Source organism: Terrapene carolina, unplaced genomic scaffold (assembly GCF_002925995.2).
Source record: "Terrapene carolina triunguis isolate 2854851 unplaced genomic scaffold, T_m_triunguis-2.0 Scaffold179, whole genome shotgun sequence".
Classification (NCBI taxonomy): Eukaryota; Metazoa; Chordata; order Testudines; family Emydidae; genus Terrapene; species Terrapene triunguis.
In genome coordinates, this window is record NW_020664530.1 from 9,870,549 (window position 1) to 9,897,646 (window position 27,098).

The 27,098-nt window shown below is 42.0% G+C and overlaps 1 protein-coding gene across 3 annotated transcripts in view; it reads right to left on the reverse strand.

The window, feature by feature from the left end:
* Nucleotides 1–412: 412 nt before the first annotated feature.
* LOC112107989 (tensin-3-like) overlaps nt 413–27,098 on the reverse strand; it is a 163,888-nt gene continuing 137,202 nt past the window's right edge. For all 3 annotated transcript variants that reach the window (XM_026654018.2, XM_026654017.2, XM_026654016.2), the window contains 8 exons: nt 22,808–22,939; nt 17,665–17,760; nt 13,351–13,428; nt 11,526–11,603; nt 6,086–6,254; nt 4,431–4,499; nt 4,277–4,303; nt 413–3,450 (listed from right to left, as the gene is read on the reverse strand). In XM_026654018.2, coding sequence (XP_026509803.1) covers nt 3,306–3,450; nt 4,277–4,303; nt 4,431–4,499; nt 6,086–6,254; nt 11,526–11,603; nt 13,351–13,428; nt 17,665–17,760; nt 22,808–22,939 — 794 coding nt within the window. In that variant the 3' untranslated portion in view covers nt 413–3,305. The remainder of the gene's footprint in view (nt 3,451–4,276; nt 4,304–4,430; nt 4,500–6,085; nt 6,255–11,525; nt 11,604–13,350; nt 13,429–17,664; nt 17,761–22,807; nt 22,940–27,098) is intronic.

The following is a 27,098-nucleotide window of genomic DNA, read 5'->3' on the forward strand; positions in this document are numbered from 1 at the left end:
CCTTTAAAAACATGGCTTTCAGCATTTTTGTAGTTTAACACTGTAAGATTATAGTAGCACATTTAACAAGCAGGTTAATAGGAGCGTGGCTAAATACACGTGGCAACTTGCTGGCATTACTTATGAGACTGCATATACACATCTATCAAAATCCTTAGAAGGAAAGTGCTATACTATTTAGTCATGTATTTACCATGAACCAAAGTTTTATGAATGTGTTTATGTATATACTACACAATTATATTTACTGTACTATTTTGCTTTGTGTTTTTAAATATATTCCATATGAAAACAAAGCATGTGATAACATACCATGAAATGGAACACACATTAGAGAGGGTCTCTTAGGGCTTGTCTACACCCAGCCGCTAGTTCGGCGGCTGGGAATCGAAGTTCTGGGTTCGACGCTGAAGTTGCGTACCTTAGTTCGAATTGGGGGGTAAGTGTAGACCAAGCCTTAGTAACTATGGCAATTTCCTCCTTCCCATTACTCAGCACAACTTAAGTTCCCAGGTAAGCACCTTGAAGAGCCCAGACCTGAATTCCTAGTGCTCCTAAAAGCCCACCAAATTCAACAGGTTTTCAGAATTCACAAGGAATGCAGAATAAGGCCCACAATAGCAAAGCCTGTTTACTGTTTACTGGGAATCAAACATTCCATCCTCAGCAGAGTGGGGCCAAAGGCTGCGCAGTGGCTGACACCAGCTTTTGTGGAGACACACTCAAACTCAACTTATCTCACACAGAATCTGAGAGCCATAATTCACCAATGGGTTAGACAGAGTGCGGGTGTGACTCCACTGATGTCCCCAGTGAAGAATCTCCAGCTGGAATGTAGGAGAAATTTCAGTTGAGAATATTCAATATGTTTCAACTGGCTAGCTAGATTTCAGAACCGAGTAATGGATCTATTAGCCTTCTGGTTCCTGAGGATGTGGTTCCTCGAAATGAAACCAAAAGAGACCAACAGTAACCAACAGAGACCAATTTGTTTATTCTAATGGAACCCACCAGAATTCCTACTTGGGCCACTGGTCCCAATGTTTTTGAAAGGGATCAAGGTTACCAAATAAACAATCTCACTGCATTCTTTTTAGATGGTACGAAAACATTGTTTGATTAATCAACCTGTTTGATGGAAGAAAGAAAGTATTTGGTACAAATCAGAGGCACTTGCCATTGTTGCTTCAATGGTAGCTTTACTTTGAACTGCCTAACCTTTCTATATACATACAATGCTCACTGTTACTAATGTAAGCCACTTCCTGGTCCAAATACATTAATTTGTAATTTTGCCCAAAGCCCCCATACAAAAGTATACAATTATTTACACTGAATTCATGGTTATACAAATTATTTGGTAACAAATTTTGTCCTTGACCCCTGCATAAGGTGCCTGTGGTTCTTCTAATTCTAAAAAAAGGAGGCTGTTAATAAAAGTTAGAACAACGTGTGTGTGTGTGTGCGTGCGTTTTTGGATCAGGATAGGTGGGAATTCGTTATTTAAGCCAACTCTATAATTTTTCCTATCCCTCCTGACCATTTTCTGGTAAAAAGAGACTGAAGCAATTTAAGTCTCAAAATGGGGATAGTTACCACTCAGCCCACTGTGTCTTGTGACTGTGTGCACAGAACCCTGCACCATTTTATACATCAGGTCACTGATGTGTAGATTTGGCCCTCAAACCAAAGGAACAGAAATGTTTGGCATGTCAAACAATTGGGAATTTCAGTTGTCTGTAACTTCCAATTCCTGTTTCTGGGCCTGATCCTGTTCTCTTTGGGTGAATGGGAATTTTACAATAGACTTCAAATGGGCCCTCCGCTCTCACAGAAAATTACTACAAGTCACCTACCCTACTATATAGTATATATATTTATATTATAAAACTAACTACAGAATAACAGTTAGTTTTATAAAATACAGATGTCACTATGTTGACTTACTTGGTCATATGAAGGACACCTGTGACAGATTGTCTTGGACATGGGTAAGAGTAACAGAAAATATTCTTTTCCCTTTTGGATTTCTTGACTCAAGAAATTATTTTAAAAATTCACCTATAAAATTTAACACCAATCCATACAAATTGAATAACAAAAAACAAAACCCCACCTTTCATAAAAAAAAAAATCTGTCAAAAAGAACCTATGTATGTAAGAAACTATGAGGCGGGAGGACCGATTTCATAGTCAAAGCATTATTTCAGAAATACATGAGCTGGGAAGTGGTTTAATACTGTAAAACAAGAGTCTAAATACGAAACTCTACTCTATAATAAGGCACATGCGACATACTATACTTATTCAAAATAAAACTAAGAAGGCAAAGATCATGAATGGCTTTACTATAAGAACACTCATATAATATATCAAGATTTGACATCTACTATAAATAATCTGGCAGAGGCAAAAATATAAATTATATAAAATCATTTTCTTCTTTGCTTTTCCCTCATTTTTATCCTGTGATTATTAAAATACAGCATCTTTCCTGCTTAACTCTTCATATAAAAATAATAACAAAAACACCATTAACAGAATACATCAATCTTTCTCCACACGACTCTTTTTGGTTATCCCTCTCCCATTTAAAATTATACAAGCTAAATAAACTCAGCCTTCTTTATACTAAACATGGAGTAATCTCCCTGAAAAATCCATGTCTCTGCACCCTTCTTAAAAGAAATCAACCTGCACTAACCTTCCCCTAACGTACATCTTCCCCCTTCTTAGTCAACTCCTACCATTATCAAATAAAGATGAAGGGAAGAGCAAATGGTCCTTCACAAACCACCACTCTCTTAAGAGCATCGGTTTGCCAGGGCTATAGCTACCACTGATGCAACTGTGGCAAGTGTCTAAGTAAGAGAATGCATGTGGTTCTAATAAATTTTCCTACAGGAAAAAAAAAAAAGGGCATGATCTAATGAGTTGGCAAATTCTTCCTTTTCTGATACAAGATGGAAAATGGTGCGTGAAAATATAATTAAAACCCTGCACTATAAAGCCTTTCTTCTCTGTTTAATTCAGATATGGATTATGTGGGTTTTGGTGGCATCCAACTGCATTCACTCACAATTTTGCCCTTTGATGTAAAAACACAATGCTTTGATAGGTCAGAGGCATCTTCAAAGAAAGGATCACACTCTTTGTAACGTTATGCAGATGGAACATCCTCTGCTTTCCTTCTTGGGAATGGTTACGTTTGGATAATGTAGCTGCAAACTCCCAAGAATGCTTTTTCTCCCATGCTGCCTTCCCTCAAGTCAGTGAAGAGCTCTGAACCAAAGGCTAGGAAGGATTCAGATTTTCTTCTGGGAACCAATCATGACCTTTGATACAAAGTTCACAATGGCACTGGCAGGTTGCTCTGGATCGTGCTCTGCAAACAGGTGGCACACGTTATCCGTGGCGCTGCCTTGCTTCCTTGCAACAAATCCAAACACTCTGCAGGAGGCAAAAACAAAAACATGTTACAGAACAGAAGGCATCTTATTTCAAAAAGCAAAAGGTTTACTTTCCTCCACCAAACATTATTTTTTGAAAAAGAAAGTACTTTGCTGCAGGGTTCCAGTAAATGCACCTACTTCTGTCACACCAGTTTAGAGAGTTAGCAACATCTGACTTCGATAGCTGTTAGTGGAGACCATGTGGTTCAGCAGTAGGTAGGGCACAGGACTGGGGGAGTAGAGGGGGGAGAGAAATCTTGTTGACCTTGTTTCTATTCCTGCGGTTTGCTGCTCCAGGCCAATGGGAGCTGCTGGAAGCGGCGCGGGCCGAGGGACATACTGGCCGCTGCTTCCAGCAGCTCCCATTGGCCTGGAGCAGCGAACCGTGGCCACTGGGAGCCGCGATCGGCCAAACCTGCGGACGCAGCAGGTAAACAAACTGGCCCGGCCCGCCAGGGGCTTTCCCTGCACAAGTGGTGGAACAAGTTTGGGAACTGCTGCTACAGCAATTATTTTAAACTTAAAATTCACTGAACTATTCAAAGTAGGAATCAAGAAACTTTTGGAGCTACTCTCCCTCAACACAATACCCTATCCAACACAGGGTATATTATTTTCACTTTAATGTGTTTTATGCTTTAGGTCTCCAATAGTTCAACACTTTAAATATATTTGGTTAAGGATTAAAGTAGGATCTGGAAACTTAAGAGAAAACTTGAAGCACATCTTCAAGTCTGAAGTCGTTTCCTAGGCTAAGGAGCTGTTCTTAGTTGAGATACAATATAACCACGTAAATACACAGACTAGGACCACTATCAACTTACTTTGCAGAAGGTCCCTCTTTCATCCATCTTGTTGCATGAAGGAGGGGAGTAGCAAGAGGTGGGAAATACAAAGGAAAAAAAACCATTAGTTTGTTGTAGGTCATCATCATCATCATCAACAACATCTATTAGAAACAGCATTCATCATCCTTACTTTCTGTCCTGTGGATCCAAAGCACAGAAGATAACAGTGTTGACTGGATAATGTCTTCGGAAAAAGAGTCTGATAGAAGAGAATAAAAGAAATTTTAAGCAACTTTATGACTCAAGGAATAGACTAAACTCCCTGGGCCAGATTACCAAAACCTCAGCTCCCATTTAGATACCAAAATAAGTAGCCAGATTTTCAAATGTGTTCAGCACTCAGGAATCTGTCACAATAGGAGTTGCTGGGTGTTGAGGGCTTTGGAAAATATGTCTGCATAAGTTACACAAGAGGCAATCTTAAGCGTTAATCCTTCCAGGTACTGAGTGCTGTTGAGTGCCTTCAACATGCATAGTATAGCAGTTGAAGGTAGCAGCACCTTTCAGGAAGCACTCAGCAGCTTGGAAGATTGAACCCTCAGTGCAGAAATAAGACTCATGGTTATGGCTCTATTTATGAAGCATACCACTGTTCAACCACTGGCTCATTTAAATGTCTCAGTAATAAAAGGATCAGTAACATAAGGATGGAACTTAATAACCACATATTTTTAAGTTTACTAGCTTATTCTTTCCTTTTTGGCTTCTACATATTAGCAGAAATCAATCTTCTGCCAGAGCGACAGGTTAAGAATAAACCCACCACAGGAAAAGAATAAACCCATGTTTGTTTTCCCAATAGCTTAGAATAATAATATAAAGATAATGGCCCATGAGAGACAGGCCAGAAAACTCCCTTCCAGTGTTCACTTGGTGCCAGAATTCTCAAACCTGTGTGTCTGACGTTGGATACCTAAACTGAGGTGACTTGAACAGGAAATGCGAGAACACAGCACCTCTGAAAATCAGGCTATGTTAGGTATCTAAAGTTACCAACTCACATTTGAAAATTGTGGCTTATGGTTTGGCTTTCCAAATTCAGACCTAGTACAAATGATTGCAGCTCCATTGAAATCAGTGGGTCTGAGTTTGGCCTGTAATTTTAAACTATCTTTCCCCCCTTACTGAGCAGTTTTCAAATATTTGGAAAAATTCAAAGACTGTGCAGCTACCCTAGTATTATTCAGCAAGTGAACATAATTTTTAATACAACAGTTTCCATGCACTAAGCACACCAAAGCAATATCTTGAGTACCGATTGTGCAGTGTCCAATTAAGCCAACACTGCTCTGCAACAGTGTACATTGGACATTACAGTCTGATTCAGTGAGCAGGATGGGTGGGGAGTGCTGGCCAGGGCACTGGAATTACCCTGTATTCTGTTAGAAAATGTTATATGAGATCATTAAATTCCATCTACAGAACATCAGGATGTAGAAGGTGCCGTTTGGATGAAGTGTTAATAGCTCAGTACCACATCGAGCCCAATCTGATGTGGGACCAGATTCTCTACTTATTTAGATCAAAGAAACTGTGTTATTACTATATGAGCCATATGGAGACTGTAGAAAGGGATTAGGAAGAACAATTCCACAGCAGTTTTATTAGTGTACAGCAGTTAGGGTGACCACAAGTCCCAATTTTATATGGATAGTCACGATATCTAGGGCTTTGTCTTATATAGGCACCTACGACCCCCCCACCCCCGTCCTGATTTTCCACCCTTGCTGTCTGGTCACCCTAACAGCAGTGTCTGGCCAGAGATCAATACCTCACTTCACTTACTTTCTTTGATTATCTGTCAGTGTGATCCCCTGAGCAGACACCTTGAAATGGACAACAGTAGAGATGGGAGGAGGCTCTTGCATCAGTGTTATGCTCAGGGCTTTCTGCACTGCCTGATAGCCTGTGAGGGACTCCATTTCCACAGAGTTCAGATACCAAACATTGCATGCTGTAAAGAACAGAGGATAGGATTCAAGAGCTAGGTTTGGTTTTGCTTAGTTGAGTCCTGTTTGATTCTTTTTGTGTAATGAACTTCACAATTTTCCACCTTTGTCAACAGTCAGGCTGCTGGTGAAGAATGATTACTAACTAATAAGATGTTCTTGTTCCAGTGTCCCATTGTCATCTTCCCCTTCTGTTTGTCTTGTCCCATGGTTGTGCCTTAATACAAGATTGTAAATTTTGGGGGGCAGACGCTGCCAATCTTTTTGCTTACATTTAGAGACAATTTGCTTAATTTAGAGTATCTAGCCCAATGGGGCCCTGATCCCTCATTGGAGCCTTTAGGTACTTCTGAAATCCAAATCATGAATACAAATTGATAAAACACAAATCACAGCATTGAGAGATGGCACTCCTGGGAATGATCACAGCAACCATTCAGCTGTGGGAGGAGGAACAGAGTACCTTGGCCTTAAAACGCAGTGACTGCAGTTAACACAGAAACTCCAGGATCCACATGTTTGCAGGGTCAGTTCACAGGTGTTCACACTTTCAAACAGTGTTTAAATTGCACGCAAATGAAACTATTCACTTGTTTGGCAAAACAACAAGAATGTCTTCTCTCCACATAAAAATGACAATTGTTGTGTAATTCTACTTCTCTGTACTTTCAAAGGGGTTTTTGTGTGTGTTATAGTTTCAGTTCAAAGCAACTTTAAGAAAAATAAAAAATATTATTTCATATCTTTTGGGTCCAAACTTTAAAAAATGGGCTCTACTTAGGGCGTGCCAACTTTTGGGAAACCAACTTGAGTCCTAAAGCGATATCTATAATTCTATGAAACCATAGGTAAAAATCTAATCTACCATCCCACAATGTTTCAGAGCCTATTGCTATTAGTTTCAGTGTTTCCATATGATCAGTGGTTCATAGAATTTGACATCTTCCAATAATTGCTCTACAGTTCACTGAGCAATATCTCAGTGTACATGAGACCTGACCTCTTGTACAAAAACGGTAATGGGCATTCAAGCCCTGATTCAGCATGCTACGTAAGAGAACTACAGTAGAACTTCAGAGTTATGAGCACCTCGGGAATGGAGGTTTTTCATAACTCTGAAATGTTTGTAACTCTGAACAAAATGTTATGGTTGTTATTTCAAAAGTTTACAATTGAACATTGACTTAATACAGCTTTGAAACTTTATTATGCAGAAGAAAAATGCTGCTTTTAACCATCTTAATTTAAATGAAACAAACACAGAGTTCCCTTACCTTGTCAAATCTTTTTTTAAATTTTCCCTTTATTTTTTTAACAGTTTAAATTTAACACAGTACTATACTGTATTTGCTACCCCCCCCTCCCACCCCTGTGGCTGCCTGATCATGTACTTCTGATCTCAAATGAGGTGTGTGGTTGACTGATCAGTAACTCTGATGTTGTGAAGGCCAAGATTATAACAGGGGTCAAAAAAGAACTAGATAAATTCATGGAGGATTGGTCCATCAATGGCTATTAGCCAGGATGGGCAGGGATGGTGTCCCTAGCCTCTGTTTGCCAGAAGCTGGGAAAGGCCACAGGAGATGTTCGATCACTTGATGATTACCTGCTCTGTTCATTTCCTCTGGGGCACCTGGCATTGGCCACTGTCAGAAGACAGGATACTGGACTAGATGGACCTTTGGTTTGACCCAGTATGGCCGTTCTGATGTTTGTAACTTTGAGATTCTACTGTACACACATGCTTAAAGTTAGGCGCATGCTTAAGTACCTTGCTGAATTGGGACCTAAAAGACAAAGGATTAGATAATCCAGAATAATTTCTTACAACCAAGTAAGAAACTTTCTGGAACCGTAAAGCATGTTTAGTCCTACTCTTCAGTGCAATCAGCACTGGTTTCACACAAATACTAACAAAATTTGTGTCCTGACACAAACATTGTGCAGCTGTCCATGCTAGAATTTAAAGTTAGTTAACACGTGTTGAGTAGAATGGATTAAACACTACTGAAAATTCAACTACATGATTAGGAGAGCAAAAAAATAAATTATATCCAACAACTTCTCTTTTCATACTACTGCCCTGTAATTCAGGCAAAGTCTTCTACATATTTTCCACTGAGAATACATGGCTCTTTCAAACTACAAACTGTTTTTATATAAACTGAACAAGCTTGTGATTCCAGCAGGACTATCAAGCAAATTTTCTGCATATTTGCAACCCACTCACTTTAACTTGGGATGTAAGTTAATGAAGAATTTGGCCCAAAGGTGGACATTCCAAATTAAAAGATGAAAAGGATGAGAAAATACAGTGATGTGAGCCAATTATCTGAATTTAAATTCCACTTGGTTCAACTTCTGACAGCCAGAAACAAACAAATTTCCTTATCACGAATAAAAAAAATCGTAAAACATATTGCTGCTTTAGCCTCAATCACCTTTGTTTGAATTAATTATAATTCACTTCATTGAAAGAGAAATTTCAGGGAAATGAGGGAGGGAGAGTTTGAAGGAACATTAATTAATGAATTCCTCTCTATAATTTATCTTTCCAGAATTCTAAATACCACTCCAAGTTACGAACCCTCTATCTTTCACATAATTACTCTACATGTTGCAAAACTAGATTTGAACCAATCGAGAGCTCTTCCTCACAGGAAACTAGCCTGGATTCACCGTCACATTTCTAATCACTTGTGATGTTCGCATGGAGAGATTCCCTTTCTTTTGCAGCAGACATTCCATTGGTGCCAACAGCCTCATATGCTTTTGTTCCTAAACAAAACAGCTAACCTTTTTGCTCTGGATAAGTCTCCAATGGGATTTTACTGCCTTGCTCTAAAGTCTGTCCTCATTTACTTTCTCTAGACAGAATAAATAATATATCATCCACTTCCTAGACATTTTGGGAAGCACCAAAAGGAATGTCAAATTAAAGATAGTGGTGTATCCTTATGATTAATACAGCTTTTTGTGGGAACAGACTGGAAGGAATCCCTAATTTTGGTGCATAATATGTGCTCTTATCTGATATGTGGCACAAAGGGGAATCAACGGTAGTAATCCCGTAGAAACTGTGTTGGGAGCAAGCTGAAAAAACAGATGGTTATGTGATAGCATTCTCCCTACAATGTAGTTGTCCTCTCTACATTCTATAGCTGCTACTTTGGAGTCGCATCTATTTGAGCTGGGGAAGAGAGCTACTCAGTACGGCACATTCTTGAACTTTATTGTAATTTATGCTACTCCTGGTATGGTCATTCAGTGCCATTTGCAATGGACATTCCCACAATGGTTGTAATATACTTTGGAAGAAGAATGCATGTAGATTGGGAAACATGCAGAGCACAAGACAGTGCTACCAAGCACAGGGGAAGGCTGGAAGGATAATGGAATAAGGAGCTGCCCATGGGGAAAGCCAGAGATCTCTGTAAGTGGCTTCTATAGATTCCAGACCTCCAGACTTTTGGGGGTTCCCTATTCTCATATCTGCACTGCCACAGGGCCTGCCCCCCAGTGGAGATAATGAGATACAGCAGGCACATGATGGAAGCCTCAAAACTATTTGAGAAGCAAAAGATTTGGCACTTAGATTCTGTACTGGGATAACGGACGGCATCGCTCTTCTCATTTAGCTGTAGAAATGGTTAACCTAGAAGCACGCATTTTTGTTTGGTTTGGGTTAGGGCAGTAGTCGGGGATCGCATCTGCTTTAATCAAACCATAGTTGTTTAAATAAAAGCTTGGTTGCTTGAGTATCTGTTTAGAGTCTGGGCTTTCATGCTGAACTCCATATTGAGAATGTTTGTGTGATAGGAGAGAAAAATGTTTGAACTAAACAAAGTCAATGTGAAGTGAATCAACTCCGGGACAAGACACTCCAAGTGGTAGGGCAAAAACATCATGTCCCTTCCAACTTCCCTATTCAAGTCCTAAGCCCCTGTTTCAAAATTAGGTATACCAAGATGGTTATTAAATTTCCATTCAGTCAAATTATCTTTGATGTGACATTCCCCAGATGGAGCTGCCTAACAACTAGTCCCCAGATGAATAAAAAAACCCAGCTATTATTTCTTTTTCCCTAGGAAGGTTACATGTCCTGGATAATGAGAACCCAGCTAGACCTCAAGAGGAAATGTGTGCCTATTATGCTGAATCTATTTATAGAACTTTTCCTCTTAAATTCCTCCTCCTTGGCTCCAAGTCTAGTGGCCACCACACCCGCTGCAGTGGTAATGGTAAACAGAAATGCCAATGTGTGCTTGCTTCCAGCACAGCCTAGCCAAGACTGACCATTGCCTCAGCCACACATTCCTGCTCAATTATATCATTTAAAGTGCCACTTCACTTTTAAAAGTCAAAACGAAACAGATAGCTGCATAATCACAGGACAACACTCTCACTCCATAGCTGCTTGGAATAGCACTGCCCTTTGCTAAATGCTCTATAACGTATCAGAGCAACTATACAGCACTCTGACAGCCGAAGACTAAAAAACACTTGGTCAAGATCTTTTGGTCTGTGGCTTCTTCGTCTGATGCAGGTCAGGGAGGTGATGGCAAATATAGCACCGCCTCCCTTGATTGTTGGGCAACTTAGAGCAGCCTGAAGGCCATTCTGGCAGCCAGGGGTCACTGAGATGTAGGAGTGATCTGGTTCCTTTCCCCAGAGCATGGCCACTGCACTTGGGGCTGAGAGGGTGGGGTAGTGCAGTGAGTCTCTATGGCAGCTCTATGCATCCAGGGACTGCTGCATGCTAAGGAATCCTCTCGGTCACCTAAGCTGACACTAAGAGGTGGTTTTATTTTGTTAGAGTGGCAGGGAGCTGCTGCATCACAGCGAAGAAAAAGGGCCCTTAACAATAAAACAGGAGGACCAAGGAATCAGATACTTCATTTCTTTGAATCATATTGTCTCTGGTGAAGAATGAGCATTTTTAGGTTTGGCTACTAATTTTACAAATCTATGTGCTGCAGACACATGCACAAACACGACACAGGACTAAAAACCTGGTCCTTCAACACAGGTCTCCATCACTTCACTGGCAGTAATAGCACAGCCTTCACTCTGTGGGCCAGGCTCTAGAGGGCAACATTGCACCCTCACTCACATGCACAGATCCGGTACATTACATACTTCTCAATTGCAGTTTAATTTACCCAATTCCTTTTTTCATCCTCAGCCTCCTGTTTTGTTTTGTTTTTTTTCTCCTGCTTGTAATGTACATTTGGTAACAACTGTAATTTCATCAAATGGAAGAGGAATGTACTAACCTGCACCCTGCTTTAGGAGCTCTGCTGCCGAGTTTGCAGCAGTCTGTGGAGCTGTTTCTGCGATCTCCTCCAAGGGATCTGCAAATATGAACCACCACACACATTTTTATTGTGACTTGGATTGAGAGGTCAATCTCAAATAGGAGTCGAGGTCTTGAAATTATGACCTCATATACCGGACGATTCTTCATCAGAAACATTAAAAAATCCTGCAATGCACAATACCATCCATGATGCGTGATTACTATGCTGCACAATTTTTTTGGGTGCTAGAAGCAGAGCACTTATAACCCTGTGGTTTTGTGCTAACCACAGATAGTTATGTATTACTGCTGAAAGAGACATCATCGTGTCAAAATGCTTTTTTAATTAACCTATTTCCTCACTCATGTTACAAAAAATCCTCCTATAATTTTAAAATTAATTTAAAGAACTATCATTTCTACTAATCACTTTAGCATAACACATTGCAACTTGATCAGTGAAATTGATCTAGTCAATTTCATTTTTCTTGCGTCAGCTTCTGAATTACATTTGCAGGTACTCGTGGCACCACCAAACGGTGCCATGTGTAGGCTGTAAATACAGCACTGGAAGGTTTGTTTTGGAATCTTTCCGCTATAATTAAAAAAAAAAAAAAACTCAGACACATTTTGATTTTTTGTAAAAGTTTGTATAGAACCTATATTTCGGGCTATAGGTGGGTACGACATGGTTTCTCTTTCAGTATGATCAAGAAAAACAGAGGCCCTGATTCACTGCTTACCACCATCGGACTACTCACAAGCTTACAGTTAAGTACATGTTTAGTGCTGTATGAATCAGGACCAGAATAAGAAACCACAGACAGTTCATGCTTTAACTCCATCTTTACATTAAAAGGCTTAATTGTATCAGACTAGATCCATTCATTTCAGTAGGTTCGTCCAGGGCAAAAAGACAAATGTTTCAACCCTGAACTTTCTGCTAGAACCAAAGGAACTTCCCATTTTATCTGATAAGGAAAGGTGGCGCGAGCGCACCCATCACAGTGGTTTTTCTATCCATATATCTAAAGACAGATCTCTGATCCACATTCTTCCACGGTATGTTATTGTGCTTCAGTGTCTCCATTAAGATATTTCATGGATTTACATATTTCGAATGCTATGTTAGAGTACAGACATACAGCATTTAGGAGTAGAAAAGTTTAAGAGTTCAATGGAAAACCGCAAGAATGTTTAACAGTTCAGTAATACATCTGGTGTTTGCTTTATAGGGGAGAATAAACAGACAACTGAATTATGGGCCAAAAATACACAGAAGCTTTTTTGTTGATGTGTTAGAGAAGTTTATGGAGTCACCACAACCCAAAACAGAATTATAGTCCCATAATCCATGTGCTCTTTAATATTTATTTATTGCAATATTTAGACCTGCATAAACTGCTGTTTCTTTCCCTCAGCTACACCCTAAAAGTATCTGCTTTTTTTCAATCCTACTTTTCCCCCTTACAGAACTCTTGCTATCTATGCTTGAGTAAAGATTGGTTGAATCTAACTATACCTGGGTGTGATGTCAAATCTGCAAAATAATTTTTTTTAAAAATATTGGATTGCAGTGCTAATCACCATGAGTTATATATGTTTATTACTGGGGCATCACAGTACTCATCAGTTCTGAACTGCAGCTTGGACAAAAGCTGCTTGGCAACTGTCTGACATTCTTTCCTATGCATTCTTGTTCAGAACTTTACCCTGACATGTTCACCTGCCTTCAGATATAGCTATTTTGAAATGGATCCCTGGTTGCGTATCACTTTTATTTTGTATTTTGACTAGCATACCTCTGTCTGGGATGAGTAGTTTGCAGGGTAATGCCAGAGGAGTAATAGAATGTTGATACACCAAAGCTGTCAAACTCCCTGTGGTTAAAAGAACAACAAGACGGGCAAGATTACTTTTTGTGCACAAAAAGAATGCTTACGAGGTATGTTTGCTTTTCAATAGTTTACAGGCGAAAGAAAACCCTTAAAAACATTTTCTCCCCTTGGCTCCTAAGACACTTTAACAACTACCTTTTTTGGTAATTATTAAAAGATCCATCTTCTCATCATTTCTTGTGTCTAACTCCTTTTACATGAATTGCAGTCCCCCCCCCCGCATCTTATTAAATACTAATTTACTTTAAAGAGAAAGATGACAATGATAATGTGCTTTACAAATATTACCTTATTAAGTCTCAATCCTCATAAGATGCAGGTAAGAACAGACAAGCTAAGCAATCTGCCCAACGTCACACTGTGAGGCAGTGGAAAAGCTGGGAAAATAACTCAAGAGTCCTAACTTCTGGTCCCTTGCTTTAACCACTAGGCAGTCAAGTCAATTAGTGTTTTAATGGTAAAAAGAACAGCTAGAGGAATTTTCCACCTCCTGAGGTGAGGCCATCTGCATAGTATCCCAGGTTAAATCATGCCACCTTCTAATTAGTGCCCTGAGACACCATTTGCTGTAACTATACAGCAAGGCTGAGATTTTCAGTTCCACCTAAGGGATCTGGACCTTCTGTTCCCATTAAAATGTCAATGCACATTTTACACTCTATATTTGGAGGGGTGATTGGCCAGTCTATTAGTGCAAAAGGAAGTTGCCTTTAATTCCAGACACTGAAAAATATTAACAAATAACCCAACCATATTTCAGTTCTGGAGAAAATTAGACTGTTTTTTTATTATTATTATTATTTTCTATAGACTACCAACAACTGCTGTAAAAATCAGAGCCCAGGGCCCAATCTTACAATTGCTGAGCACCTTCCTTTCCTGTTGATATCATTGGGAGTTGATGGTGCCCAACAGCTCAGAGATCTGGGTCCTAACGAGCCCTCTGTGACCATGGAGGGGGGCAGGGAATGGCTGGATGCAGAAGGGGGGGTGGCATCACAGGTGAACTTGGAGATGGGAATGAGGATTCCCCCATTGTGAAGTATCCCCATTATGGGTAGCGCCTTGTAAGGGCAGCAAGAGTAGTCTGTGAAGTAGCTATATAGACATGTCACCACTCCACAGCTCGGGCAGGGAAGATTCCTCGCAATTCAGGCCCCAAATCATCAGTCTAGTGCCTGACCTGGCTACTTGGGTTGGTTGCTGGCAGACGATACTTGTCTATCAACATAATCAAAGCCAAGAAGTTTACAACGAAGTATACCAGGGTGCATTAGTACAGGTCAATAGGTGCCAGACTGTGCTGAGATACCAGTGCAGCCTGAATAGTGATGTTCCTTGTTAACACATAACACTTCTGCAGTGTAGATTCTGATGGGAGAAATACCGAATGAAGGTAACGATGCTACAACACAGCCTATGGCTACGTCTTCACTACGGGGGAGGGGGGGTCGATTTAAGATACGCAAATTCAGCTACGCGAATAGCGTAGCTGAATTCGACGTATCGCAGCCGACTTACCCTGCTGTGAGGACGGCGACAAAATCGACCTCTGCGGCTTCCCGTCGACGGCTTTTACTCCCACCTTCGCTGGTGGAGTAAGAGCGTCGATTCGGGGATCGACTGTCGCGTCCTGACGGGACACGATAAATCGATCCCCGAGAGGTCGATTTCTACCCGCCGATTCAGGCGGGTAGTGTAGACCTAGCCTATGTAAAACACTAACATAAACTGCCACATCATTTAGTAAATAAGAGGAGTACTGTAGAGGGATAGTCCAGTGGCTAGGTCTTTAGCCAGGGACTTGGGAAATCTGGGTTCAATTCCTTGCCTTAGCACAGACTTCCTGACTGATGTCGAGAAAGTCAGTTAAAGTAAAATTTTCATAATTACTTAAGTGATTTAGGACCCAAGCAGTGTTCCCTCTAATCTGTGCAACTGCGCAAGAGTCAGTCAAGTGCTGCACACTTGATTAGTAGAACCGCGTACATCCGGCAACTTGTGCTGAGGTGCCCCTCCCGCCGCTGCTCCTGCCCTCTGCCTTGAAGCCTCTGGCCAGCTGCTCACGGGACCCTCCTGCTTGCTGTGCAGAGTGGGGAGGCGTTGGTGGGGGAAGGAAGTTGATGTCGGGGTGTTCCCCTCCCCCAGAGACGGCTCTATGTTTTTTGCCGCCCCAAGCACGGCAGTCAGGTGGCCTTCGACGGCACGCCTGCGGGCGATCCGCTGGTCACGTGGATTCAGCAGCATTTCTGCGGGTGATCTGCCAGTCCCGCACCTTCGGCATACCCTGCCGCCGAATTGCTGCCAAAGCTGCGGGACCAGTGAACCTCCTGCAGGCATGCCGCCGAAGGCTGCCTGACTGCCGCCCCCTGCGGCTTGCCGCCCCAGGCACGCGCTTGCTGCGCTGGTGCCTGGAGCCGCCCCTGCCCTCCCGCCATGTAGTCCATCTCTGCAGAGCAGGGGAGGAGGGATAGGGCTTGGGAGTTAGACGGAGCTGCTAGCGGCTGTGGCTGTTCACGAGCCTTCAGACTTATGAGTGCCACTGTGCTTAAAGAGACAACGCACGGTCTCTCATACACTTCCCCAGTAGCCAGCACATACACAAACACACTCTCTCTCTCTCTCTCACACACACACACACCTCCCAACACATACTTGTGTTATTGTTGTTACTTCTTGGTACTTCTTGCAATGCACATATATTCTCTGTAATTTTATTCTTTCAGAGTGCTGTTATTTTAGTTTTTTGACTGGTCTATGCATTTCATAATTTGATTTCTCTGTTATTCTTAAATTTAATTCTTTGAGTAGTGAGTTCTAAAATGCCTAACTTATCCTGGCTGGAGTAATTATCCCTATGGTAACTTTTAGAAATATATACATTATATCTAGGTTTTTGTTTCTACTGGTGGCACACAGACGCACATTACCTCGATATTGGTGCACATAACAAAATTAATTCTGCACATGTAAGGAAAAAATTAGAGGGAACATTGGACCAAAGTCCTATTGCAAGTCAAAAAGAAACTAGTCTTTCTGTGCCTCAGTTCCCCATCTTTAAAATGGAGGTGATAGGACTTATCTATCTGACTGGGGTGTTGTGAGGATAAATCAATTACATGATTGTGAGGTGCTCAGATATTATGGTAGTGGGCCATACAAGTACCTTGGATAAATGCTTCAGGTTAGAGGCAGGACTGAACTAAAACCTTAGGTTTGAAATACCTCCCACCCCAAACAGTGACAAATTTCAAATCCCTTTTTTTTTTTTTTTTTTTTTTTTTTTCATTTTTTTTTCAAAGAGAAGCTGCAATTACTACATCTAAAGGACAGTCCAACAGAAGCGATGTGCTTCCATCACATTACAATGCTCTAGTTCAGGGGCGGGAACACTTTTTGGCCTGAGGGCCACATCGGGTTTCTGAAATTGTATGGAGGTCCAGTTAGGGGAGGCTGTGCTTCCCCAAACAGCCAGGCGTGGCCCGGCCCCCGCCCCCTGCTTCTCGCCCCCTCACAGCCCCCCCGGGATTCCTGCCCCAGCCAACCCCCCCATTCCCTGTCCTCTGACCGCCTCCGGAACCCCCGCCCCTGACTGCCCCCCGCTGCCCCCATTCAACCCCTCCTCTCCTTCCTGACTGCCCCCTCCCGGGACTCCTACCCCCATTCAACACCCCTTTTCCCTGCCCTCTGATCGCCCCGACCCCTATCCACACCCCCTGCTCCCTGCCCCCTTACCGCGCTGCCTGGAGCACTGGTGGCTGGTGGCACTACAGCAACGCCGCCCAGAGCAACAGGACAGGCAGCCGTGCCGCCCGGCTGGAGCCAGCCATGCCACCGTGCAGCACAGAGCACAGGGTCAGGCCACGGCTCTGCAGCCCCGCCGCCCAGAGCATTGCGCCGGCGGCGCAGTGAGCTGAGGCTGCGGGGAGGGGGAACAGCAGGGATGGGGCCGGGGGCTAGCGTCCCTGCCCAGGAGTTCAGGGGCCGGGCAGGAGGGTCCTGCAGGCCGGATGTAGCTTATATAGATTGATATCGATTATATAGATTGATATAGAAGGCCATTATCATGACAATACTAGAATAGGTTTCTGCAGAAACCATCTCAAAATCTTTGTGTGACATTTCCTCTCATGTTCCATTCCATTCTACGCTATGAAGCAGTCTGGCTGTATGCAAAATATCCTCATTTTTCATGTCCTGTTGATGTACGGCACTTACCAAAATATGGCTCGTTGGGACATCCTTTCAATCGCACTCCCTTATGGGTGCATTCAATCAGAAAATGCCTGACAAGCTCATTTGACAAATCCCCAACTGTGGAAAAAAGGAAAACAAACACATGAAGTAAGCCAATGAATAAGAGATGGGGGGTCACAAATTAGAAGGTGTTTATGATATCTGCCTTCCTTAGAACAAGTGAATGCTCTATACATAGCATTCAGACAGTGCACTAGCTATCCTACTGCTGTGTCACCATCCGCAATGAAACGGGCACCGTATAGCACGTTATCTACAGATAATCACTTCCGGCCTGTATCAACTCTGCCTCTAGTTGACACCTAGATGGGTACCAGTGTCCAAAACCTCCAGGATGTGTCTTAACATTTTATAGGAACCAGTAGGTCAAAGAAAAACCTAGCTGGTTGTTTCTTTTTCTCCTGAAAGTAAGGGAAGAAATAGGTGGAGCTGGAAATCAAGTCAAGACAAAAAATCAATAGCAGCTATGAAAAGGAAATATGGAAGAAACAAGGTCAGAAATTCTGACGTATTCACTAATGACAAGAGCCGGCAACTGGGTTACAATGAGGAAAACGAAACAAACACACACACACTGTTGACATAGATATAAAACTAGTAGTAGGCCAGGTCTGTACTCAGATTAAAATATTAGAGTAAAAGACTTACAGTGTGCCAACTCTCATGATTTTATCATGAATCTCATGATAGTTGATATTTTAATTAACGCCCTACTTCATGGAGACAAGATTAGATGAGAATCTTGGTTTTCATTTAGAAAAAGGAAATTTCTATCCATCATGGTTGCAGAGAAAAGCTTGAAACTGTAACCTAAATACTCAAAATCCTGGAGGCAAATCAAAAAGACCCAAGAGTTACCCTTAAAAATCTCATTAATTTTAAGCCAAACTCATGATTTTGGGGTCCTGATTCATGACTTTTCAAAGCTTGGGGTTGGCAGTAGTGAACATATACATTTGGTGCTACACATTGGCAATGAAAGGGTCATTGTATGGTGATGGGGCAAAGTGGCCCAATAACAGATGGACTCCAATATCAAAAAAAGATTATAAATATTCCCCTTGTCTCTGATCTTATCAGTCACAGACCAGGAGACACATGACATCCGGCGACCACATTTCATTGACGATGTTCAAGCCAGCATAAATGAGTTCATTGGTTTCTATAGCAGAAACAGTTCAAGAGCCAAAATTGGCCCTTGAAGAACTGCTTACAGGAGAAAATTTGGATGCTTTATGATGCCACAATGCCAAAAGAAAAGATGGTACGGGGAAGACAAATTTCTGCTCTCTGGGAAGGGCTGGTGGGAATTAGACCGGTTGGGAAACTTAGAGCCAGTGGTACAGAAGTTGCTGGCCATCTCCCCGCTTTTTACAGCATGATTTATCCAGTTTATGTAATAGCAGGAGACAGACCCATTGGTTCTGTCTACAATAGGCTTTTTAAAGTTTCCCACTATTGCTACCATTGGTGCAGCTCAACCAGTGTTAGCAACTTAGCTAGGGTAGACAGGTTGCCAGTGGCCACTGGTACTTGAACTACCATGTCATGTAGGCCTTCTCAGGCTCAAATTAGGCAACATGGTGGTTAAAATACCCACAGCCAGCCTTCATTAGAGTTCTCAGTTTTGCGATCACCAGTGGAGCTTCTTTGGGACAGGAAGACATCTCAATTTACATACAGAATGGAGAACAGAGAACCACACTGAATTCTGGGACCAGAAAAAGCAGGAAAGCACTGCATCATGGGAATCTCTGCTCCAGATGCTAATGAACCTATGTCTGCACACACCCAGCTCAGCAATTATCAGACCAATTCTAGTAATGAATCCTTAATTGATATCCAAATACTGAAGCAGCCTAGTTGCATTGTGAGCTCCCTGGAAGAAAACACCACCCATAGCCAAGAGTGATCAGCTCTTATTGTCTAGTCTAAAGAAAACCCTTATCATCAGCTTACCTATAAACAAATCTATTGTTCTCCCTTGAACAATTGTATTTTCTCTACAAAAATCCCTACTCACCCTCTAGTCAGGGTTCTGATGCTTAGATCCAAACTATGCATCAGTTCCACTCGAACTCCATCTTCTCCTGATTGATCGTGCTGGGGGCTCTGCCTGTCTCCAGCATTCAGGACCCTCCGCTACCACCATCACCTGGGAACCCCGACCAGTTCAAGCCTCATGGAGTGGGTGAGACCCCCCCCCCTTTCTCTCTCTCTGTTTTCCTTTCTACCTTAGGTATTAACCTTTAATCATTTATGTTATGTTGGTTTAGCTCTCCTTGTGTAGTTATCACTATTATTCAATAAATAACTTTTATGGTTAAGTTGGTTGTTTCTCTCTCTCTTGCTGAACTTTACTCTTTTGCGTTTTTAGCCTCCCCCATTCACTCTACAGCAACGCTTCTTTTACCTAAGCTAAAGATCCCTGCAGCGCCCAAAATCCTGTGGGGTTTGCTCATCAAGTAGGTTACTGCCAGTACAATTGTTTTGTGAGAGTGGGGATAGGGACGGGCTGAATCTGGGACGCATAAGGGTAACAGCTTGAAAGTGCTGCTGGACCCAGTTCATGGAGCCCAGGGGCATATAAGGAGAGTCAGCTTGAAAGTGCTGCTTCATCCAGCCCAGTGAGTCCAGAGACATATAAGGGGTCAGCTTGACAGTGCTGATTGACCCGGTCCGCTCAGACTTGCTCTGTTAATGTATGTGTGGGTGTGTTCATCCGGTTTTGGGGCTGAAGAAACCCAGCCCTAGGGAACCTAGATCCTGCAGGATAGCTCCATTGGGAGGGGACTTGCAGCAGGGAGAAGTAGAGCTCCATATGAAAACACAAGTGACACAAACAGTACATTGACAGAATTACAGAATCCCCTTCCCCAAAAGAGTAACCCGAATAAATGAGCATACCCCAAAGTAATGGGCAACTCTGGTAACACGATACAAGGTTATTTAGGTTAGTCAGGATTGGAGAGGACTTTGAGGAACTCTGGAGAGACCTAAATAAGCTAGGTGAACAGGGAACATGATGGTAAATGGAGTTCAATGTCAATAAATAGAAAGTAGTGTAAATTGGAGGGAAATTCCATATAGCTTACAGGGTTCTAAAGTAACTGTATCAACTCAAGAAAGGGACCTAGGTGTCATTGTAGACAATGGAAACCACAACTCAATGTGCAGCTCAGTGTGGTCACCAAAGCAAACAAGATGTTAGGATACATAAGAAATGGAATAGAGAATAATACGGAGAATGTTATAATGTTACTATATAAATCAATGGTGCGGCCTCATCTGGAACGTTATGTGCAGTCCTGATTACTCCATCTCACAGATACTACAGAAGGGTAACGAGAATGATCAGAGGCCTGGAAAAAATTACTAGGAAGAGAAACGGAAAAGATTGGGATTGTTTCTTTTAGCAACAAGATGAATAAGTGGTGACATTATGGAAGTGAATAAAATACTGAAGAGTATTGAGAAGGTAGATCAGGAACTACTGTTCTTCCTGACTCAAACACAAGAAGAAGGCGACTTTGAATTAAATTAAAATGTGGTAAATCCAAAACTTATAAAAGGAAATAAATTTTACCCATCATGTAATTAGACTCATTGCCACAGGAAGCTGTTGAGGCCAAGAACTTAGAAAGATTTTTTAAAAAGGGCTTTTAAAATATGTTTATCAGAGTTATATTAATGATAAAATTTTGGAAAGTGTATTAAGTATGAATAAATAAAATTTTGGAAAGTATGGGGGAGGGATAGCTCAGTGGTCTGAGCATTGGTCTGCTAAACCCAGGGTTGTGAGTTCAATCCTTGAGGGGGCCATTTAGGGATTTGAGGCAAAAATCTGTCTGGGGATTGGCCCTGCTTTGAGCAGGGGGTTGGACTAGATGACCTCCTGAGGTCCCTTCCAACCCTGATATTCTATGATTCTATGATTAAACCTCATATTTCAGGATATGTGCCAATCTCTAATTATTAAAGATCAGCATGAATGTGGGGGACAGATTATCCCACATCTGTCTATTCCAGGGTTCTTATACCTTGCTCTGAAGCATCTGGTACTGGCATTATCAGAGGCAGGATATTGAACTATACTGGCCTTATGTCTGATCCAGTGAGGCAATTCCTATGTTCCTATGCTCCTTTTAAATTTGGAATAATGAAATCCAAGCGCCAGACCAAAAGTGCACTTGAACTAATTGGAAGAAGGAACAAAGGACAGAAACGCTCCAAACAGACATTAACAGCTGCTGTTTTTCAGTCAATCTAATTTCCTGCAGTTCTTTACCTCATTGGGCAACATTTACCAATAGATACAAAGGATTCTGAAAGACAAAAGTAGCAGCAAGGAGGTCAGTAGGCATGATCAGAGCCAAGAACACGTCTTAGACACTGCCTCCTGAGTTTCCATAAGCTGCCTAATGCGTTCCATATGCTCTTTTCATTTTCCCCTTCAGGACAGACAGATATAAGTTATATGTTACAGCACAGGAGCCTGAGGGAACACATCTGCCACACTGCTTCTTGTTTGGCTACGCTAATTTTTCTCAGATTTATTTCTGATGTACTGTTGTCTCAAAACAAATTCCCAGGCCAAAAAAGTTCCGACTTCCATCAAGGCAAAAGTTGTGCATGGTGGTATTTGGCATCATACTGAGCCTTAGATCAAAACCAGACTTCTAATAACTGAGGAGGCTCAGACAGTGAGTTGGTGCTGGATTCCTGTTCCGACAACATTGTACAGTACATGCACATCCAAGCTGTGTATATAATTACCAACCTGTGTATGAAACTAGCAAGCACGACACAAACGTTCCACAATCCCACTTGGAGAGATTCTTATTCACACTGTAAGGAATCCAAATTGAGACTTCCGATTTGATTGACTCAGAATTGCACCTCTTGACATTTTAATTATGGAAAAGGGAGGATTTCTCTGAATTCTATATAGTAGTTAGGTCTTGCACACTCTATGCAACAAAGTGATTTAGTTGGGAATTGGTCCTACTTTGAGCAGGGGGTTGGACTAGATGACCACCTGAGGTCCTTTCCAACCCTGATATTCTATGATTCTATGAAAGTAAAGATGGGAGTCATACAGTACCTTTCTTGTTTAACTGCAGCACTGAAGGAGGAGGTGTAGCAACTTTCATTGCCAGGCCATAGGCTCCCCTGAAAGAATGGCTGTCTCGAACAATGAATGACCCTGGTTCCTTGTCCTTCAGAATGGCAATGGCTGCAAAGGATTCAGAGAGAGATTGAGAAAAGTGTTTCAGTCCAAGTAATAAACACAAAGGTACTGTTCCAAATCCTCATTTAAAGCACTAGTAAAGAATGCCAGGTTCTTTTGTCTCCCTCCCCACTGCCTTGGAACAGAATCAAAACTTTGGATCTTAACTCTGGATATGATTTTGGTGTCTATACAATGCGCAGATAGCACCAGATTGTGAACCCCTTGCTCATACTGAATAGTACCTTACTATATGTGTAGCCTAAAGGGCTCACAATCTCACCCACAGTGTTTTACATGTTCAAAGCACTGTACACACATTAATTAACTAATCCCCATAATATACATGTGAGACAGACAAATATTATGTAGTAGAGACCAGGCAGAATCAAAACTGCAGATCTCTTTTTTGGGGTGGGGCACACTCTCAGGCTGGCAACAGTGATTTCAAGCCCTGATATGGAGTATGTTACTATTAATACTATTCGCAAAAATGGTAAAGGCTTTACAGGAAAACATCCTTTAAGAGACAGAACCATCTTCTCTTTCTGCCTTTGAGAGACCAATTCGGAGACAACTCAGCAAACAGTGGCTGGCAAATTGGCAAACACTGTACCTGGCCTGAACATGCACTAACATGCTCACAATTCCCTGCAATCAGAGAAGAGCCAGCACTTTCCTTCTCCAACGCTCTGTCCCAGCATGCATGTGATTTTAGGCAAAGAGGAAAAGTTGATTCCTGAAGCTATTTTGTTTGCTCGTTAAAAAGTGTAACTGGGAGTATGGCCACAATAGTCAGCGTGACTAGAAAATGCTGCTTTCTCTTCTACACAGCCCCAACAACAAGCACACATTTGTCATCCTCCACCAACAAGACAGCCGAGTGGCACACAGTGCCAAGGCATTGCAAGGTACACTACAGGTATTCTCTCCCTCTTCTCTCATTTTAAGCAGGGAAGGAGGTGTAAGTAGGCATATACTTGCATTTTGAGATTCTGAGAATTGGAATACTTTTTGTTCTGTGATCTTTGCCTGGGGACTGTGAGTTGGATTATACATAGCAAGACTGGCTTCCAGAGAGGTTGCTGCATGCCTTTGAATCAAAGTGCTCTGTAGCCCAGGGTCAGGAAGCCAAGGGCTTAACTTTTCTTTGAATAACTGTGGCAAAGTCCAGGGTCATATAGCAGGGTGCAGAATGGTGTGATTCCTCCCAATACCTTTGCAGAGTTCTGACTACTTTTCAGACTGTTTCTTTTCACTCATTGCTTAAATTTTAACCAGTCTCCTGCATGTCTAATACTCAGCAATGCTGCAAAGAAAACCCAGGGAGAGCCTGATTCTGATTTTGGAGTCTTTTCATTGTGCATCATGTCTTGTATGCACATGGCAAGGTCCTTCTGCCTTTTGTAAACACAATAAAATTTTCCAAGGTTGGAACAAATGTTAAATCTCAGAAATTGCATATATACAGGTGACTTCCTGCACACACTGGATAACTACACAGGCAAATCACGGAACTGCAAATATAAATACTCAGAGACTCCTGCATGAATAAGCAAATGCAGCGGTTTGCAAGTTCATGTGAATTTTGTACAGTAACTCCCCACTTAACGTCCTCTCGCTTAACGTTGCTTCAATGTTATGTCCCTGCTCCATTACAGATGCTCCCCTATAACGTTGTTTGGCCGCCTGCTTTGTCCACGGCTGACAGCCCCCCTATCAGCTCCCCTACGTCCCCCCACCCCAGCACCTCCAGCCTGCCGGCAGACCCCACGGATCAGCACCTTCCCCCTGCCTCCTGCCCGTGGCAATCAGCTGGTTTGCGGCGTTTAGGAGGGAGGGGTAGGGAGGGAGGGGGGAGGCTGCACGCCACGTCCTTGCTCCTCCCCCCAGCCTCCTGAATGCTGCAAAACAGCTGATTGCCGTGGGCAGGAGGCGGCAGGAACAGGGGGAAGGTGCTGATCCGCAGGTTCCGCTGGCGGGCAGGAGGCACGGGGGGTGGGGTGGGGGTGGGAGGCGTAGGGGAGCTGATAGGGGGGCTGCCAACCTGTTTAATACGTGTATTAAATTGCTTGTTTAAAATTGTTTAAAATGTATATAATGCCTTTTGTCTGGCAAAAAAAAAAAAAAATTGCCTGGAACCTAACCTCCCCTATTTACATTAATTCTTATGGGGAAACTGGATTCGCTTAACATCGTTTTGCTTAAAGTCGCATTTTTCAGGAACATAACTACAACATTAAGTGAGGAGTTACTGTACTACTCATCTATAAAAGATGTAAACATGGAGGTGGGTGGGGAGGAGAGAAAACGAATAGATTACTGTACTTATATGTGTTGAGGCTAATGTGGTGAATATGCAAAACTGCAATTCAAGAGAGTGTTTGCCTAATCCTTCTAACTACATACTAGATCACAGTTTCCATCTGTCATAGGATTCCTCCCTCAGGCAAAGGAAAAGAAACACTCACACCCACACCTCCCATAATGTTGGTATTTTTAAAAAGGGGAAGAGAGATTATATTGGATGGGCAAAAGTGAATATTAAACTGTTGGGAAGCATATTTTTAACTTGTGCAAGCAGCAGCCTGTTAGTTTTATTCCTTTCCTCTTTGGGCTCAACAAGTCAAGAGTCATTCTTTGAACATTCAATTCACTAATGGGTCCTAGACTAGTAAATCCTAAACCCAAGAAGTGTAAATCTTCTGTTTTTTACTACCTTCTTTTCCCCTGTGCTTGTGCTTTTACCTGCACTGTAAGAAGCTGCAGACAACCTCACAGTCTCAGAAAGTATGCAATTCATCATCTGCTGAAGGCTATGTTGACTGTGGTTCAGTGGGACAATGTTAAAGGACTTCCAATCAGAGAAGACTATACTTTGACTATAAAAATTATGTCTGATTCCAACAGCCTCATTTTTGCTATCTGACATGCAGTCTGATCTGGATCAGTCATAGAGCTGTCATATTCCATTAAGCAGGACTCAGACTAATTGAATGTTACAATTTACTTATATGTATGCACGGATTGTCTTCTCATATAGCAGCTGTTTGTAAAGCACATAGCACACTGTAAGTGCTATTGCAAAGAGAGAAAGAGAGAATGTAATATATGTATTATTATATTGCCTTAACTCTGGGTATGCCTGTAAAATGGAAACGGAGTTTTCCTTGGGGAACAACAACACAGGGACATCCAAATATATAATAAACTGTTAGAATTATAAACTTCTCCAAAATTCTGCAGCCTGAAATTCTGTAGCAAGAGTCTGAGGCAACCTATATTAATCTTAAACATCACTAAATCATAATCCTCTGGGTGCTGCATCTATATGTACTCAGGTGAAGCCTCTGACTGCCAAATGCTGTGACCAGACAACAGGAGATGGATCAATTGATAATTGCCCTTTTCTGTTCATTTCCTCTGAAGCATCTGGCACTAGCCACTGTCAGAAGACAGGCTACTGGGCTAGATGGACCATTGGTCTGACCCAGTATGGCCGTTCTTATGTCTCAGAGTGACGTAAGTGAGGTGGAGGGGTTTTTTTGGAATACATGTGCATGTAAAAATTATGTATCTTTATATAAATACTCCCCAGAGGATTATAGTTTATTGATGTGAAGGATTAATACAGGCCACTGTACGGGAAGACTCTCCTGATTTATTTCCTGACACCTCCTCGCACAGAGTAAAAGTTACCAAGAGCTTTGGGTTGAAAGAACCCCGGGTAACAGCCATCTGGGACAGGAGTTGCAGAATTCCAGACTGCCAACTTTCAGAGAAATTTCTTATTCTGGGTAGTTTATCATTTTTTTGGATGTCCCTATCGTGCTGATACCCAGGAAAAATACTTTCCATTTCCCATCCCCATTGTACAAGCAGAGATACAGTTAAGGCACTAAAAACTGTAACTTGTGGAATGAGCATAGGAAGTATGGAACCACTGACAACTGGCAGCTAGCTATAAAAGCAACTGTAACCGTTGCAGGCAGTGGCTGAGGTATCTTGGTAGATCTGCATGGGAGAAGCTTGCTCTGTATTATACTTGGTTCTCAATACGGTTCTCTGAACTGTTAGCATTAAATTCACGTACACTTAAAAGACATAGGGCTGACTCCATGCCAGATGAGCACTCAGTTACCTGAGGAGATGATAGGTGTAGGTA